The 19,565-nt window shown below is 27.1% G+C and overlaps 1 protein-coding gene across 5 annotated transcripts; it reads left to right on the plus strand.

Moving 5' to 3' along the window:
• Nucleotides 1–151: 151 nt before the first annotated feature.
• Nucleotides 152–18,095, plus strand: LOC107442221 (zinc finger FYVE domain-containing protein 1). 5 transcript variants are annotated; one of them, XM_016055722.3, is made up of 13 exons: nt 165–953; nt 1,234–1,512; nt 2,501–2,723; nt 2,832–2,891; nt 5,759–5,970; nt 7,191–7,288; nt 8,329–8,437; nt 8,893–8,990; nt 9,110–9,227; nt 11,656–11,826; nt 12,779–12,938; nt 15,100–15,234; nt 17,826–18,095. In XM_016055722.3, exons 1-13 carry the CDS (start codon nt 321–323, stop codon nt 18,053–18,055), a joined length of 2,526 nt encoding a protein of 841 aa, XP_015911208.2. In that variant the 5' UTR covers nt 165–320; the 3' UTR covers nt 18,056–18,095. The 5 variants fall into 5 exon arrangements, with proteins under 5 accessions (XP_015911210.2, XP_071033178.1, XP_015911208.2 ...); XM_016055723.3 differs by having other exon boundaries at nt 15,118–15,234; XM_016055724.3 differs by lacking the exon at nt 2,832–2,891 and having other exon boundaries at nt 152–953.
• The last annotated feature ends 1,470 nt before the right edge of the window (nt 18,096–19,565 follow it).

The following is a 19,565-nucleotide window of genomic DNA, read 5'->3' on the forward strand; positions in this document are numbered from 1 at the left end:
CAACAAAACAAAAAAATATGCTGAAATTATCTTTCCCGACGTATTAAAATGTATTTTGTAAAATATGTCGTGAGCATTTTTTAGGAAATTAATAGTTTTTACTTAAAAAATTAGAAAATTTAAATAACAAAATTAAAAATAAAAATCTGACGCGGTATCTTTTCACTGTTGCGTCAATTAAGGTGACTTTGTTGTCAAACAACAAGTGACCTCACTAAAGAAATATATGATTTCTCTCATAAACATTTTTTGTTTTTCATTGTCATCGTGTTTAAATTTCCTTATCGATGACTTGAGTGACGTAACTTTCGTGCTGTTTGATGTCTGCTAAAACAGTTTCAGCAAACTCGCGTTTGATAAAATTCAAAGCTTTAAGAGTTAGAAGTTCTAGGAAAATTTGTGACGAAAGATTAGCATGCCGAGGTATTAAACCTTATGCTGTTTTTAATTGTAAAGAATGTGGTTCAAATCAGTGTGAGGCATGTGAAGCATTGTTGCATGAAGATTTTCGTCTAAATTTGCACAACAGACAAATTATATCGGGTCCTCCAGCTGACGAACTCTGTGAAGGTAATTGTGAAGATCGTAATTTTGCGGATCTTACTTGTTCCCTCTGCAATCGCAATTTTTGTCTTGTGTGTGATCATTTGATCCATACTCAATCGAAACAGAACCACGTAAGGACAAAATTTACCACTCAGGCAGAAGAATTTCTATCGTGTGACGAAATTCCTGATGAATATCTGCCAATTTTGGAACAATCAAACGATCCAGGGCATATCAGCATCAATTCTCTCAGCACAATGATGTCCCTTAGCTCAAATCTTAATGACGGTTTACCTGATTTATTTCCTGAGCATGAGGTTGAATCTAAATATGGATTAAAAAGCTCCAAAAAATCTACAAAGGATCCAAAAAGTTTTCTACTTATCAATGACAAGGAATTGTTGCAGGTAATTTATCTTTCTTTTTTTGTAATAAATTTTCTGTTTCTAGCAAAATTTTAATTTGAATATTTACTTTTATGAGATATTTCATTGGAGATATTTCACTAATAAATTTTTGTTGGGTGAACCACCTCTCCTCACTCAGTCAAATATAAATTTATTGTGATTTTTTTTTTTATTTAAAAATTACGTTTACAATTCATGTGTTAGTTATTTATATAAATATTACTATTGATATTTTCATTTTATTTTACTTTATTTATACATCAGCATATTATTTTAATAGGTAAAGGATGCTGAACATTTTATTGAAAAATTAGGTTGTGGTAGTCGTCAGCTGAAAGTTGTTTCAATATTTGGTAATACTGGCGATGGCAAATCATACACTCTGAACCATACATTTTTTGATGGGCGAGAAATCTTTAGGACATCAGCTTCTCAAGAATCCTGTACAGTTGGAGTTTGGGCTGCCTATTGTCCATCTGTGGGAATAGTCACTGTTGATACTGAAGGTTTTTTAGGACAGGCATCTAATACTCATACAAGAGCCCGCATGTTACTGAAAGTAAAGATTTTTTATTTATTTTATTTATTTATACTCCCTTAGCAGGATTAGCTGAGTTTTTTTTCCTCAAAAAAAAAACTCATAATTTACCCTCAATTTTGGACTTGTTTTCGAAGTTAATTTTTTTCCATTTATTTGCGAAGTATACAAAAAAAAATAGCATTATATTTGTAAAGGAGCTTTTTTATTAACGCTACATTGTTTACAGTTTACAATTTTATTTAAATTAGCAAAGGTTTCGTACAGACTATCATTCACTATTGATATTGAAGTTTTTTTAAGACAGGCATCTATTTCTCATACAAGAGCCAGCATGTTACTGAAATAAAGAATTTTTTTTATCATTTAGAGCTAGCAGGGTTTTTTTTTTTTACAGCCTATAATTTTACCCACAAATTTGGTCTGTATTTCAAAAGCAAATTTTTTTTCTTTGAAAAAACCTATAATTTTGCCACCTATTTTTGGTTTCTTATTCAAAACCCTATTTTTTCCCCATTGATAAACAAAGTATGCATAAAAGAAATTGCATTGTGTTTGCAAAGGAACTTTTTTACTGAAGTTACATTGTTTACAGATCAATTTTATTTAAATTAACAAAAGTTAGTTTCGATAGACCACCATTCACTATTGATACTGAAAGTTTGTTAGGACAGGCATCTAATACTCATACAAGAGAATACATATTGCTGAAATAGGGATTTTTTTTTTATTTATTTACTAACCAGCAGAGATGGCTAGGTTAGACCCAATTGATTTTTTTGAAAAATTTATCATTTTACCCACAATTTTGGTTTTTATTTCGGAAACAAATTCTTTTCATTGATAAGCAAAGTACTAATATTTAACTCCTTCAAAGCCCTTTCTACCTGTTAGATTATCAACATTTCTTTGATAACTTCATTTAAATAATATTTCTTAAGTCTCTTTAAGAACAAGTAATTAGAATAGTTTCAACTTATGTTTATTAAATGTAATTTTTCACTTCTAGGTTTTAGCTATATCTGATGTGGTAATTTACCGAACTCGAGCTGAACGCCTCCACAATGACATGTTCTCTTTCTTGGGTGATGCTTCTTCTGCATATACCAAACATTTTACACCAGAACTAGAAGAAGCATCCGCTCGATGTAATGTTGATGGACCGATATCAGTCTTAGGCCCCTCTGTTATTATTTTTCACGAAACCCGACACACTGAAGTTCTCTCGAATAGTAAGAGATTTTAAAAAATCTATTTTTGTTCATTACGATTGATCTATTATTAACTTCTTTTTAAAATTAAAGCCATTCACTAATACACCTTTCATGGTTTAATACCAGTTTTAGGTCCTTCTGTTATTAATTTTCATGAAAAACAGCATGCTGATGTGATCTCAAATAGTAAGAAATTTTGAAGAGCTATATTTGTTTATTATCAGGATAAGTTCTTAAGATTGATAAATTAACTCTTACATCCTTTCATATGTAAATAAATTTTTGAGGCGCTCTTTTCTCTGCATTATTTTGCTGTACCGACATAAATATATACAAGAAATTAGTTTGTTTTTCATCAGAGAAAAACAGGCTAGTTGAAAAATAGTATTTTATGTGAAGGACTTTCAGAGATTAAGCTTATTAAGTGTTATATTTTTATATTTGTATTCTTTACCTATAGCAGACATGCCAACTCTCAGGCCATTTAAGTATTTTCTCAAGCTTTTTTTATAATAAGTTTATAAATCTAAGCATAAGTGCACAGTTTGCATAATTTTTTCAAAACTTTCCTCCATATCAGCAATTTTGTAGTTTAAAGGTATTTGGTTTATCATTAATTCCTTTTTAGAATTTTTTCTTAATATTTTGAAACGCCAGGTATACCGTAAAAAGAAAAAAATTTAATACTGCCTTTAACTTAGCATTTACAAAGCACTGCATTAACAAAATGTGTTTCAATGGGATACCTGCAAGTTCCTGATTGGTTGTTGAAACATGGCATTTGTTTACGTTAGCAACTGTTCTTTCCCTTCTATTTTAAGTAAACCAAGCCCATCTAGTATCAATTCTCTTGGGTGACACATTTTATATTCTTTCACAAATATTTTAACTCTTTCATTATATATTTCTTAACACAAAGAGAGGAACGCAGCCATGCAGAGCATAAATAAACTAATTATGCATCGAAGTTGCCATGTATGCAAACAAAAATATATATCATGGTAGGAATAAAATGCATAAACAAATAATAAATCTAAGTTAAATAAAGGTGTAGACGAGAAATTATTATATTTCAAGAAATTCCTTGTGTGATACAGGGCTGTATTTAATTAACTTCATGTTAATTAACATTCTAGCTTACGTTGAGAAACTTAATTGAACTTTAACACACCATTTTGCTTATAAACAATCGACTGGCACTGACATCATAGGTCACATGTGTGTGTGTTTTTGTTGATAGTTTTTCTCTGTTTGTAAAAGTTTTAAGAAAAAATGACAAAGCTCAATTTTTGATATTCCAGAAATTTAAGTTTTGTGCTTTACTATACGAAGACAATAATTCAGAACAGAAGTTTTTCATTCTTTTGACAGAATTAATACAAAAATTCAGTACAGGAAAAGTAATATCTTCAGTGAGTTGGCTTAATTAAAGGTGGCAGTATTTAACATTCCTCACAGAGATGTGACCTAGGAGAGAATATTCCGTCACATATTAAAAATCCAGATTTAATTCTGTTATTTGTCGAAACAAACTTTGAAGAATTTGTTGACTTGGTTGGAAAACCTGAAAAAGTTTTAGAAAAAAAATTTTCTAATTTTTTTTTTAAAATTGCTAAATCAGTCATTTAATTTATTTTAAACAAATAGAATTATTTATTATTTTTTAATTTTAGGGTTAAAAACTTAATTAAAAAATGAAATTGGAAAATTTGTAAATTTATTTTTTAAACATTTTTATTGTTTTGTATATTACGCCATGCCGTGGTCACAAAAAGTCAAAGGCTTTTTTAAATTCTTAGGTTGGCAGGTCTGCTATTGATATTCATTTACTTGAGTTTGTTTAGATTTTTATCAATGTTTTTTAATCCTTTGTCTCTTTTAATACCCTAATTGCCAAAAAAATTAAGACTTGATGCTTATGTCTTTCATATACTTAGCCTTAATTACAAAATAAATTTAATAATATAATAAAATCAAAGTAATAAATATAAAGTTTTAGTTGTCCGTAGTCAGTTATTGCAAACCTATTTGGCTGAATGTGTGTGCCCTTTGGCTCCCTTCTTTGCAAGTCACTAGTGGTAACTATAATCACAAGTATGTGTTACTTTGAGCAGGGTTATGGGGTTAAAAAGGGAAAACATGGGTTAAAATAAACTGCAATATTTCCATGACTAACAACTATAAGTCTGTTTCTTTCTCAATTCAGATCCAGTCTGCAAAAGCACTGCCAATTATCAATCATAGTAACAACCTTACAAGAATATTTAATGTAATAAATATATAAATAGTTTAAACTCATTTATATACTTGTTGGAAATAGTACTTTTGAGAATTTCATTGTGATATATGATTGACACTACACTTTCAAGTAATAGAAAAAAGTTTACAGTCAATAAAACAAAGTTTACAGTCAATAGAAAAAAGTTTACTGTCTAATGTCTATTATAGGAACTCCAAAAACTATTTATAACATTGTTTATATGACTGTAATAATTGTAAGACTATATGTAATTATTTAATTATAAGTTTATGTTCAAATGTTTATTAAAGTCTAAAAATAATAATGATATGCTTACTGGATTGTAACAAAGAAATTAAGACTTGGAATTGGAGAAATTAACTTTCCTATAACATTGTTTATATGACTGTAATAATTGTAAGACTATATATAATTATTTAATTGTAAGTTTATGTTCAAATGTTTATTAAAGTCTAAAAATAATAATGTTATGCTTACTGGATTGTAACAGAGAAACAACACTCATATTCAGATGTTAGCAAGCTTAAACTAAAATGCTTTTAAGAACCTTAAAGAATATATATAATTATATATATATCTAAAACCAAGATAGTATAATAATACATATATATATATATATTGCCAATATAATAATGTCTTATCATAACATTTCAAAATTTTCAAAATAACTTCCTCTTTGTACTTTATTTTATTTAAACTAGATCATAAAGTTTTAAGTAGTCCTTTTCAATTTTCTTAAAGTTCTATATATTTATTTTTAATTTCACTGTTTTTATGATTTTTATATTTTCAGTTGAAGATACAGAACCAGAACTAATACTTAGATCAAGATTTCAAGAAAATGGTTTGAAGGTTGATGCTTTTAGTAGTTTGGAATATTTGGGTATACATGCTGAAAATGGAAAAAGTGATTTTGTTCAGTTGCGACAAAGAGTGGTTAAATTAGTACAAAATTCTTCTGTCCGTGTAGCCAGATCTCCATCAGTAATTTTCACAGTTCTTAAAGTGAGTAATTTATTTTTTAAAATCTATCTACCATTAAAACCACCTAGATTTTGGTTTTGTTTTCTCAATGTTTCGTTTATCAGTTAATTTTTGATGAAAATGCAAGTTGTTGATTCAGATGAAAATTAGTTTAAGTAGGGGCTTAACTTTTAAGTTTAAATTGGTGCTACTTACGATGGCTTGTAACAGGCTGTAGTGCCTCGATAGAAGAAGAGCTGTTAAGGATTAGGGAAAAATATAAATTTTCAAAATAAGTAAGATCAAATTATTTATAAATTTTTTTAACTACTCATAAAAAATTCAATGCTATATAACTCTTGCATGGTCAGTAAAACAGTTTTTTCTCAATATCCTGTTTAATAATTGCTGAACCAGAATTTTGAACAGAGCAAAGCTTATAACAGATTTGTGTGATGACAGAGGTGTAGTAAATGGATTTAGGATCAAATCCATAATTTCTTTCCAAGTTCCTGTTTATAGGGAACTTGTGAAAAATAACATGAGACTATATAAAAGTAATTTTTCCTAAAATGAGATCCTATTTCTACAAAATGGGTTATTTTATCAAAACCACCCTTATGTAGACTATGAATATTCCAAAACCAAGAATCTGAAACAAATTAAATTGTCTATTGGTTGCTTGCTTGAAAAATTACATTATATCAATCTTCTGTTCATTTTTACATGCACTTTTGGGAATAATTCACACAAAGCTTTATTGTTTTTGAAAATTAGTTTTTGAATCGTATGAATGCAAACAAAGCAAAATATTTACCCTAAATTGTAAAAAAATAGGTATTGAGAAAAATTTGGATTATTTTCAAATTTCAGAATTATTTCAGAATTCATTTTAATAATTTAGAATTTAGCAAACATTCCTTTTTTATTCATGCAGTTTTGTGAAGAGACCCTATTTGAGTTTTGAATTTTTCTGAAAGTCTCTTATACCGTTTCAGGTTGACAACAGTTAATGCATTGATTTTGTATTTGAAGTAAAATAACTTAAATATTTGGAGACTTAAAAAATATTTTGCTGCTAAATATTTTTTTTCCAGAAAGCTTACATTAGTAAGACAGGCATTAATAAAAAAAGTGATTTTTCTTATATATTAAAATTAAATTTTTTTATAGATATATGAATAATTCAATTTTTCATTAACTGATTGTGACTAATCTTTCATTATTTGATTTTATGTAATCCTATTTTTTCTTCTTTTTAGACTTTAAATGAAAAGTTCAGTGGCAATTTAGAAAAAACCCTACCTAATACATTTCCTGATCAATATTTCACTTGCTCAGCCTATTGTAAATCTTGCAAGTATGTATACTGATAATCATTTTAATACATGCCATTTTTCATGCTGATTCATTTTCAATTCAATTCAAAATTAGATTTTAGACATACTAGTTAAAATTTTTAAAAATCTATGGTACTCATAAGATCATAATGTATGTGAAGATTTTAAGAGTATATTTCAAACATTAACTTTCTTATTTATATGTACTAAGGAATACATAAATGCTGAATTAGTTACAATAATTAAATTAGAAATTATAGTTTTTAGTAAACAGAGTACACTTTATTATTTCATTTGAATGTTCCTAAAGAGTAAAATAAAAGCTAAAATATTAGTACCAGAAAATAAGAGAGAATTTTCACTTCTAGTAATTTAACTTTTAAACATGAAGTTGCATATTCATATTTTGCACCATTTTCAGAATAGGCATAGACAGCTCTAGTTTTAGATAGGCTAAACTTGTTCTAACAGTCATGAGTAACTGTTGCAAACTCTTAGCAGTTATGAAAGTAGCATATTATTTGCAAAAGCGCATTATTTCATATAACAACGAAGCCTTCGAAAAAACAACCTCAACGCAGCTTTACTGTAAAACTTACAACTGATCTTTAGTTTGCATAAAGTGGTCTATATATATGCATGTATTAAAAGAGATTTTAGCATTTTCTTTTTAGAATATGCTAAATTGTATAAGAATGTAATTATTTAAAATTTAATGTCTTTGCCATGTGCTACTTAGAATACGAATAATAGTATTATACCTATACGGAAACGTAAATTTTTAGGTTTTTAATGTGACAGTTTCATTTATGATTAGAAAGCATCAAAACTTTGGCTAACCTTGTTTAAACTTATATTATTAATTTTAAAAAAAGGAACAATTTACTTTCAAATATAAATTTTTTGAAAAAAAAATTTTTTTTTTCTCTTACTCTCTCTTTTTTGCGATGTTTTTCTTCTTCTTTTTTTTTTTCTTTTTTAAAGAGCTTTTATAAAATCACTTTTGAAAATTCCAGCTTTAAATTGGTTTTTGAACATTTTAATTTATTATGTATTATAGATCTCGCTGCTCAAATAGCATGAATCACGAAAAAGACGATATCCCTCACAGTTCTTCTAACAATTGTATCTATCAGCATCAATTTGAAAACAGAGTGTTCCTATGCAAGGTAATTATTACTGATGCATTGAAAAATATTTTTAATTTATGTTTTTATCCATTTTCATTTCTTATAGTTTAACTAAAAGTAATTAAAACCAATATGAATTTTAGCAAAAAAATTAGCATTTTTATTCAATATATTTCGTTTTGTACACTTGTACTTGAAAACCTCTAGACAATGTTTATTTAGTGTGTCAATTTTTTGATATTATTTAATTTTCTATTTTGCTCTGTACACTCATGTGGAAAAAATATTTCATACCTCTGCCTTAAATGAGTGACTAATACTAATTGATAGCTAGTTTACTTGAAAAAAGATTAGTGTTGAAATTGGTAATTAATTATAAATTATTTTACATCTTATAAAGTTGTTTTTTTAGTTATATTTTAATTACTTGCCCATTTAATATTTAATGAAAAAAAATTGTAAAAAGTTATTGAAGATAACTTTTTACATTTTAGGTTTGCTTTGAGAGGGGTGAAAAGATAACTGTTACACCTGAAGTTATGGAATCTAATGACTCATCTTGGATGGGAATCGCAAAATATGCCTGGTCTGGGTACGTTTACAGTTCTGTCATTATGTCAGTTATCAGCATGATTAGTGCAATGAATTTTTTAACAAAAGTCTTCCATTGCTATTGTATATTTTTAAATTTTATTTTTCTATTAAACACAGTTATATCTTGGAATGTGCAAAATGTGGAGTAATTTATCGAAGCCGTCAGTATTGGTATGGTAACCAAAACCCTTGGGACACTTGCGTCCGAACTGAGATTTGTCACATATGGCCAGAAGTATGTTATATTTGGATCTATAAGTATATTTAGTCAGAAGATTATTTCTTTAATATGTCATTTTTTACTCTTTTTTTTTTTTTTTTTTTTTTTTTTTTTTTTTTTTTTTTTTTTTTTTTTTGCTCACTTTTCATAATTTTGCTAATTTTTTTAAAAACCTTTTTCCAATTTTTGGGTTTTATTTCTAAAAATATCGAAAAATAACTATATTAACAAAATGTTTCGATCATGTGCTTTTCAAAATATATAAAAACTAACCAAATTCAACTTTAAATTCATAGATTGATAAAGAACGAGATTACATGGTGCGTAGCGTTTTTAAGAAGTGCTTAAAGGTGCTTATTTCCGATTTTTGTTTTTTAAAAGCCCTTAAAGGTACTTTTCTCATTCGGTGTCTTTAAAAAGTGCTTAATTTTTCCCTTTTTTAAAATGTCTTCATCATGTCAATTTTTGCCACATATGATGCAAAATTGTGTTTTTCACATTGTTCTATTCTACATTTTCACAATTCATTCAACCACAATCCATTTTCGCCTACCGTCGGTCCATAGCATATGAAAGCATCAATCATTTTACATGTTTGATAAATACTTACAAGTGTGCATGTGCGTCTTCTGAGTAGAAGTCTGTGAGATTTTAGCTCCCTTATGTGCAATTCGGCTGCATTTTGTAAAATATTCTCAATTTCAGTCTTAATTTTCTACCCACTGAAATCGAACTGAAAAATCTCTCACTTTCTTATAGTGGCTAATATAGTCAAGAAAATAGTGTTTTGTCAGAAACTAGTTATTTTATCACGATCATGTATAGTCTTTGAAAATTATTTTGCATTTTGTTAATGTATATCTTGCTTAAAAATATTTTTTGAGTGCTTAGAAAGTACTTAAAAGGTGCTTATTTTTTGTTGAAGGATTTGGCTACGTACCGTGGATTATATTTTACATTTCTTACACTTCTTTTTACTAGCATAGAGTATGCTATATTTTCTACCATATTTATTTATTTATAATAAATTGATCCACTTGTTTAGAAATTGAAAATTATTATTTAAATGCATTACATTTGATAATTTTTTCTCAATTTTTTCCGGAGTATAATAAAAAATATTGGGAACACAAAATGCAGAAAAAAATCTTCTTAATTCTCTATATACACATTCTTCTTCTTTTTATTTTTTTTATTACATCTTCTTTTCCTCTTTATCTTCTTTACATCTGTATATTGTTTAGTTTTAATTTGTTTTATTTTTTATATCTTTTTCTTTAACTTTTTTCAACATTCTTTTTATATCCTTCTTGTAAATCTTAATTTATAACTATTAGAATAATTCATAGCATTTAATATTGGACAAAATTAGTAAATTTTGCTACAGGCTAGTGACCAATTGTAAAATTTTTGACAGTGGCCACTTTTCAAAGCATGTGGCCATTTTTTTGAAAATTTTAATTGGTTTGAATTTTTTTTTTTATTTTAGATATATAAGGCTCTTTTTTTTTTAAAGCATTTCTCAATTATGGCAAACGTTACATAGCTCATTTCTAAAATGGACAAAAAAATTTAAGAAACTAGCGTGAAAAAAATTTTTTTACTGAACATTATTTCAGAGTTCCATATTTATTGAAAAACTATAAAATGCACATGGGGTGCATTTTATAGATTGAACTGAAAAAAACTGGTGATCAGTTGGCAATTGACAGACAATTTTTTAATTTCCATTTGTTTTATTTAACGAGACCCAGAGGCGACTGTTAATTTTGTCCTGTAGTGCATAATTATTGTCAATTCATGTAGTGCATTTTTTTAAGCAAATGGATTTTTTATATTTTTTTAAAAGAATATTCAATGTTTAGTGTTTAAAATGGGTTGTAAATATATCATACTCCTAATATTGTGTTTTACCATTACAATGAACAGTTTAAAACAACACAATTAGTTTTCAGTCTTGGCACAGGTTTTTTTCTTGTATTTAAATCTATTACTAATGATGAATGAAAATTACCTGTTGTTGCCTTTGTAAAAGAGTTTGGTAGATGAAGAATCAGCTCCCGTTTCACATTAGCAATAGATTTGACCATGGGAGGAGAAAGTTTTTTTTTCTCTAAAATTGGTTGAGAGGGAAAAATGACTGCCATCTTTCATAATGGTAAAACGTTATGAGATTATGATTTTGACATGACTCTAACAAATGGTTATTTATAGAGTAAACTTTTTACTAACTATTTAAAATAAATCTAGCTTTAATGACCTATTAAAAATAGCTCTTTTATCTTATTATCACCTATACCAATGTTTTTTCTCACCTGTTAAACTTATCTTGCCAGAGCAGCCTTCAGTAAGCAATTAATATATTTTACTAGGTGGTTATTATTTGTTTTTATTTTCAATTAGTGTTGCCAGATTCTAATTGTAGTTAATAACTTATTTTTAGCCTGAAGGTCTGATGCCAAAGCCTCAGAATACTGCACAGTATGTAATTGATAATATTACAACAGTGTCAGAGATTGTGTCAAACATTGGAGCAAAACCCACAAAAGTACTTTCTAGTTGGGTTGCAGATCAAATTGCCCCCTCTTACTGGATACCAAACTCAAGAATAACCGTAAGTATTTTAATTAACTTTAAAATAAATGTTGTAAGAGTTTTCAGAATTAAAATGTTTTTTTAATAAGCATGGTGCAGTGAAGCTTTCCCTATGTGTCTCTTTTTTTAAAAAATTTTATTTAATTTTTTTTGTGTGTGTGAAGCATGTTAACTGATGAATGTAAAAAGTAACACTTTGTTTGTATGTTCCCAAAAACTGATATAATAATTTATATTCGAAATATCTATTTTAAAGTTTGTTTAATGCAAAAATTGAATTATACTGTTTATTATAAAGTCTTTATATTGATCTCTATTTTATTTATACACCTGAAAGTTTTCCACAAAACTACAAATTCGTAACATGATGACTTTATTTATTCTTACTTAAAAAGATATGAATTAATGTTTTTTTGTCCCATAAAAACAGCAAAAATTAATTTATTTACACTGTAAACATAATTCCAAGTTATAACTCTTGTCAATGTTTTTAAAAATATTTATTGTAAAAGAAAATTTAAAATTCATTTTGGTATGCAAGAGATGTTAGTTCTGTAAATATAATTCTAAGTTCTAATCTTCTCACCTTATGAATACTGTTAAAATACTTTGAATAAAAGAACATTAAGATTAAATTTTGATGTGTAACAAATGTTTGTGTTTTGAACATAATTCCAAGTTATAACATTTTACCTGTTAAAATATAGTAAAAGAAAATGTAAGATTTATTTTAATATTTTACCCGAGAGTTATATGGTGAGAAATCAGCCATATTTTAAGGTGTATTTAGTTTCAATCTACTACATAATAAATTGATTTAATTCAGAGCCCCATAAAACAACGCAGAAATATAAAAGATATTTAGTTTTAAAAAAAATGAAAATGTGTTTTATTATGTATTTAATTCATTTTTCTTTGTAAACTATTGTTGACTATTTAAAAAAAAAATTAAATGCATGACTCTTTTTCAGCATTGTGGTAATTGCCCCAAGGAATTTGATGATATGGAAAAGAAACATCATTGCAGAGCGTGTGGCGGTGGTTTTTGTGAGGATTGTGCATCAAAGTCACGTATTGTTCCAACATGGGGATCTTCTCCTGTAAGAGTCTGTGACAAATGCTTCAACAATGGTAGGAACTATTTTATATCATCTTATCCAGAGGTGACTTGAAGTTGAGGGGCTGCTTAATTATTTTTGTTTCATGTTGTATTTTATTAAAAATACATATGGACAGATTTTTGGCTGTGGTTATCCAACATCTGTTACCTAGTGTATGCATAAATCTTTGGATCTTTCGAAAAATTCTGAAAAAAAATTTTTTTTTTAAAACAATAGTTTATATGGGTCATTTAAGAGTTATATAAAGCATAGTCATACATCAGTACTGCTATTGGGACTCTGTTATAAGATTCTTCTTCAAATCTTTTTTTTTTTAAATTAATTTTTCATCTTTATTTAAAGTATTTCATCTTTGAAATGATTTTCCAATTTTTTATTATATTTCCCAGAATGTTTAAATAAAAATACTACGTAAAAGTATCTATCATATGCATTTGAAAATGGGTAAAAACTAATCAAACAATGATTTTAATCTATCGATTGATAAAGATTGAGATCAGGTGCTAACTGATTGAATTTTTTAATGCGGCTTATTGGTGGATCATACTTCTTAAATTTTGTGAAAATCTATGTTTTATTTATATAACTGAAGTTTCTATGGTGAATTTTCTTAATCTATGTCTTTCATATTTAGATTAATGGTTTTATTTTTATAGTAGTATAATCATTTTGAATTAAAAGTTTATGTTACCAAAATTTTGTTATTCCAAAATAAATGGAAAATTTTCAAATGCTTTTTTGACCCATTGATCCATTCAGAATATGATACATCAATGCTTTTTTTAAAAGTTCAAAAAACTAGCTATAAATTATTGTTAGCATCAAATTTGATATTTTTTAGACAAATATCGTTGGTTATTAAATTTGCTGCCCATTAAATAGTTTACTAATTTTTTTAAACTTGCTTTTTTATCACCCCCTTTTCTTCTTTTTTGCTATCTCATTCCCAGGTATTACCAAATTGTTATTGAAAACAAGTTACAATTTAATTTTGCTATAATAATTGATTCTGTATTAAAACAGTTTAATCAACAGTTTGTTTATATCACTTTTGCATAGTTATTATTCCATTCTCTGGGCAATAATTAGACCTGTTTTTCTGGTGAGCAAACTGCAATACTAACATAGACTCGCACTGAATGCTGATGTCAAAGTTGATATAAGTATTGAAATTTTGTTATGTAATCTTTTTTACGCACATTTTTAATTAAGTGTAATTTCCTCAAGCTATGTTTATGCTTCTCTTCTCATAGGTATATTTAAACTTAATTATGTTTTATGAATCACGTTTGTTTGTCTTTTTTTTAAAAAAAATTATTTGAACCTTTATAAAATTTGGAAATGGGCTGTTTTACGACTACTGTAGAACAGCATTAATTCAAACTAATTGATATCATTGCCTCTTAAATAGTATTATTTAAATAGTATTAATAGTAAAACCTTTTTTATTAATATTATTAATAAATAGGGAAAAAATATTTTTAGCAAATACTGTTTTTGAATCAAATGTATAAAAAAGGAAAAACATTGTAAAAAGTATATAGCTTATGTACTTAAGTCTTACTGACTCTTCATGAATTTTCAATTTTCAATGGTAAAGTTATGTAGTAATCTTGATGAATCATAAATTGCAATTAGAGCAATCAGATTTTCATTCGGTATTAAAATTCATCTTAAATAATTTAAGAATGTTCAAACAAAATAAGGCAACGTTTAAAAAATAATAGTTCTTCACAATATCATTTGTTTAATCAAACGTGTAGATTTCTTCCAATTTTAATAAATTTTCGAAAATTGGTGCCCTGCGGCTACTTAGGTTTCTTTCTTACTCTCTTTGCATCAGGTTTTAGTTTGCAACATTTTCAATTAGCCTAGCTGAAAAATATAATGTTATTTACATTTGGAGCTTTATAGTTTTGTGTCGTAAAGTTTTACTTCCAACTTCACTCACCTTTTGGAAGAAAAAAAAAACTGCTTTGTAAATTTATTTTCATCAGACTGGTGTTATTAAATGTTGTTTATTCTGAGTGAAGTTTTTATTGTTATTTGTTTTGCTTAACTACATTTCTATCTTTATTTTAAATGAAACTTGTCTGAAATGATTATCAGTTATTTCATGTAAGTAGAGTATTTGTGGTTTTTTAATTGTATATATTTCTTTCTTAATTTAGATGGTGTGTCTGTTTCAGATAATCTCTCAAGCACTCACAACCTTCACAATCCTCCAGAAGTCACTGTTCGGAAACTCGGGGAAGCTGTACATACGACCTTGGAAACCGTAGCTTCTGCAGTCAGTTATCCCATAGGTATTACAAACATTTTTACAAACAGATATCTGTCACTTATATGCCTCAAACTTGTTTCGGAAAAACTGTTAAATAATGCAAGTATTTAGCATAGCATAGCAACCGATCGTTGAAAATGTCAACAGGAAATGGTAGTAGGGATAGAAAATCAAAAATATTTTCTTTGAGCATCAAATGTACATCTAAATGAATCAATGATATAAAAAAAACATGAATTTCGTAGTAACTGCAACTACTGTTGTAATTAGCTAAATTTTTTTTAAGAAAAGAAGTTGTAATGATTACAATACTTTTGAAATGTAATCATTACTTAATTCTTCTTAGGATACCCATTTGGGAGAATCCTATTTGCACGCGTGTTCAAACTTAAAAAAAGTGTAAAGAAAATTCTTTTTAAAAAAAATTTATTTAGAATTATAAATAAACCAATTTCTCTTTCAACCTTCTACTTTTTATGCCTTTCTTGACTATCTCAATGAATGCGAAGAAATTATCAAACATTTGTGATTATATTGAAGTTTAAGTTGACTTAACTAAAGAAAACAATGTGAAGTACATTGTGGGTTTTCTTACTGTGTCTCCTGTAAGATTTGCTCTGATCATATTCAAAAATGAGTTGCTTTTAAATCTTGTTTCTTTACTAAATTAAGGTTAAGAGTAGTTGCAAAAAATTGCTACAAACTAGTGTTTTTTGTATCTCATTACTTGCCAAAAAGTAGTGCACTATTTTATGTACAACAAAAGTTGTAGTAACTGCAGTAGTTTCGCTACTCGTAGCATGTTACTTTCGACCTCTGAAATGAATACAGTACATGATGATACAATAAATGTAAAAAGTTTGCACCGTCAGATGCCAAATGGGTTCCTCCGAGTTCTTTCTCTCTCCCTACCTACCCTTTAACTGCTTTTTCAGTCATTATTTTTTTTAGATTATTTTTATTTTGATCTGAACTCTCATTCATTTTTGGCTTTGTCTTATTCAACACCTTATATACATGTATAACGGAAATTATCTGAAACGACTTTGAGAGCAGTAACTTTTTTTAAAAAAACAAGGGAGGGATAAAAATGCACATTTTCTATAATTTCTTTGTTTTTTCTGAAATAAACATGTTGCATAGTTTTGTTCATAATTTTTTTTTTCTTATCTTAATTCTATTTGTGCTCAAAATAATATGTTGATCAAAATAAATTTACTTTATATAGCATTATTGATAATGAATAAAGTGATAAAAAAATTATGTTTTCCAAGTATACTATTTGTAAAGAATCATTAAACAAAAGTAATCTTAATTTTTTTTAACTCTTTTATTTATCATGTAATTCACAATTTTTCTTTTTTATTGTTTCAGATAGAAAAATTCCTTGTTAAAAAAATTTCACCTTAAAATCAATAAAGTATAATTGCACAAAACATATTGAAAATAATTTTCAAGGAAAAAAACCATTATAGATGTATAGAAATCTATTTAATTGCTATGCGTCCCTATATCATGATTAGCTGGCAGATGCATCATTTTAATACTTATGTGCAGATCAACTCTTATTTTTCATTATACTTTAAGAGTATCGATAGTCTACTAAACCAGAAAATACGGTAAAGAGTATATTAGTTAGAAACGTATTATAAAAGAATACAAAGTTGGTGTATTTGCTCACTTAAATTATGTTTCTTCAAATGTCCAATTTTTGAAAATAGTAAATTTATTATAATTTATTCAAAATGCTACCATTTTTGTTCCTCCAGTGAATTCTAATACTTTTTAAGCTCTTATGCAAATTAATTTTAAAAAATTGTCAGTTAAGCATATTATTTTTTTTACACACAGTTAGACATTTCACTTTTTCTTCCCTAGAACTTTAAATAATCCACATCTTTCCTTTAGGAGAGACTTTTTCCCTTAGATTATAGGTTAAATTTTTTATTTTTTTTTCGTCAGTTTTTTTTTTTTTTTTATCCCTTCAGTTTCTTTAAAAAAACTTTGTTGATATCATTTGATAGTACTATAACTTTAGGTAGGAACTAAAGGCGTCACTAAATTATATTAGTAAATGAAGTGCTTGATGACTACTTTTACTTTTGTTAAAACAAAGATAGATGAGCCAGAAATATTCTCTCGAAATAAAAATTTTGTTTTGAAAAAAATATTTAAACAGATAGATTCAAAAATATTTTTACAGAAATATTTAAACAGAATACAGATAATATTTAAACATCCTACGCATTTGGTTCTGAACTAGCTTTCAAAACATGGTGGATTGTAGAATTATGTTAGTATATTTTTATTATAATTCCTAATTCTCTCAAAGTCTGAATGAATCATAATTGTTCCTGTCAAAATTCTAGAATATCACTTGCTATATTTTTCCTATTCTAATTGAGTATGACTTTTAATTTTATATGTTTTAAAAGACGTTTTAGAATGGAGTTAATATTTCAAAAATTAATAAAAATAATTAAAAGCAAAATTAGAATTTCAGTCTAAAATCCTCTGATGATCAAGTTCTGTTGAGAGAAAAGACATTTATGTCACAGCTCATATTAACAAAGATACTAAATTTTACTTTTTAAAATGCATTTATTGTTTCAGGATTCATTAAAGATTCAGCTCGTCCAACTTATTGGGTACCTGATCATCTTTTAAAAGAATGCTTTGTTTGCAAAAATCCATTTGGTCCTAAACTTCTCAAACATCACTGTCGATCTTGTGGCGAAGGGGTGTGCAAAGATTGTTCCAAGTCCAGGAAACCTGTTCATTCCAGGGGTTGGGAGTATCCTGTTCGTGTTTGTGATACATGTGTCAACAATGGAGAAATTTAGATTAAGTGCTTTTGAAGAATAAAATTCCTCTGATAATGTTCGATGGGTTTTCATTCCTCTCTAAACATCAGAAACTTTAAAGTATTTTAATCTTCTGTTAATTTAGGGGTGCACAAAGTTTAACCCTAGAACAGACAATGTATGTCCTTACGATTAAAAAAAGTAATAAATTTTTTTTAAAAAAATGCCAAAATTTTAACATTGAAATTCAACAACGTAGTGGTTCTAATTCCAAGTGTAAGAAGATTTAAAACTTTCAACATTTAAATTTTTTCTAAGGAAAATTTTTTTTACCAAATTTTTTTTTAAAACAAGTGTGTTTCACATATTTTTGTAAAAACAATTAATAAATCTATTATATTTTAAGAGACAAGAAGTAAATAAAATTTTACTTCAGAGAAAGTTGGAAGCTTGCTTTAATTTTATTAAAACACAGTAAAGAAAAATTGGAAATGATTTTTTTTTTTCAAAAATCTTGCACAACTACTTCGTCTTATTTTTAAAACAAATTGATACTGTTCTTATTACACTTAGAAAAAAAAATTGCATTATTATCAATTGATGTAGAAATATAATTCATTGCAGCTCCCAGGGCCATTTTTTATCACTGCTCTCTTCCAAAATAACTGTGCCCCCCTATATTAACTTAAAAGTATTTCCTTTATACATTATGTATAGCTTTAGTTAGGGTAAAATTTTCATCTCAGTATCTGCACAAAAATATTCACTGACAACTGATAAATAGCACCCGAGAAACTTATCAAAAAACATCACAGAAGGGAACAAAATCAAAGTGTTTATCTCTCAGCCATAGCAGAGCACGCCACTATATATTATTTATAATTTTTTTGCATGTTCAAAAATCCTTTGATAGTAATAGTTAGTATAAACAGGTACTGATCTGGAAATATTACCCTATTCTGTTGTGAATATACTCGAAGATTCTTAGAATTGTTTCTAAATGTGTAACTGGTAAATGTGTATAAAATAGATAGAACACTTTGTAAATTTTTTTAATGAAAAACTTAAAATGGATTTTGCATGAAAAGTTTTAAGTCACTTCTGGGAAATATTACTATTATTCCTTATATGTTAAGCACTTATTTTTCTATTACGTCAAAAAAATATATTAGAGCTGTCTGACATATTTATATAAAATAAGACATCACAAAATAGGTTTTACGCTTTCTCTGAGCCAAATCTTAGTATTTTTGTAAAATCTATGAATTTCATTCAAGATTATATGAATGTAAAACTTGTGTGAAAAATAGTGTACAGGTTCAATAGTTTCATTGAAAACAACACTATATAAACTGTGATACATTACTTGCTTTAGATTATTTAAAATTAAATATGTTGCCTGTCCTTTTTTCTCTCTCTTTTTTTTAGAAAACCAAATTTTGCTTTTGGCTATTTATGCTTCAAAATGCAACGTTAATGGCTAAAGTTATTAACTAGTTTCAATCGATGTTTTATTTACTTATGTTTTATATTTTGAAAATTTTTAATT

This window comes from Parasteatoda tepidariorum, chromosome 2 (assembly GCF_043381705.1).
Source record: "Parasteatoda tepidariorum isolate YZ-2023 chromosome 2, CAS_Ptep_4.0, whole genome shotgun sequence".
Taxonomy (NCBI): domain Eukaryota; kingdom Metazoa; phylum Arthropoda; class Arachnida; order Araneae; family Theridiidae; genus Parasteatoda; species Parasteatoda tepidariorum.

What these genes read in the sequence shown, in the direction of transcription:
- LOC107442221 (XM_016055722.3), top strand. Translation starts at nt 321, where the DNA reads ATGTCTGCTAAAACAGTTTCAGCAAACTCGCGTTTGATAAAATTCAAA. An exon ending in ATGACAAGGAATTGTTGCAG is followed by an intron (nt 954 to 1,233) that starts GTAATTTATCTT and finishes TTATTTTAATAG; the next exon opens with GTAAAGGATGCTGAACATTT. An exon ending in TGACAAATGCTTCAACAATG is followed by an intron (nt 12,939 to 15,099) that starts GTAGGAACTATT and finishes TTCTTAATTTAG; the next exon opens with ATGGTGTGTCTGTTTCAGAT.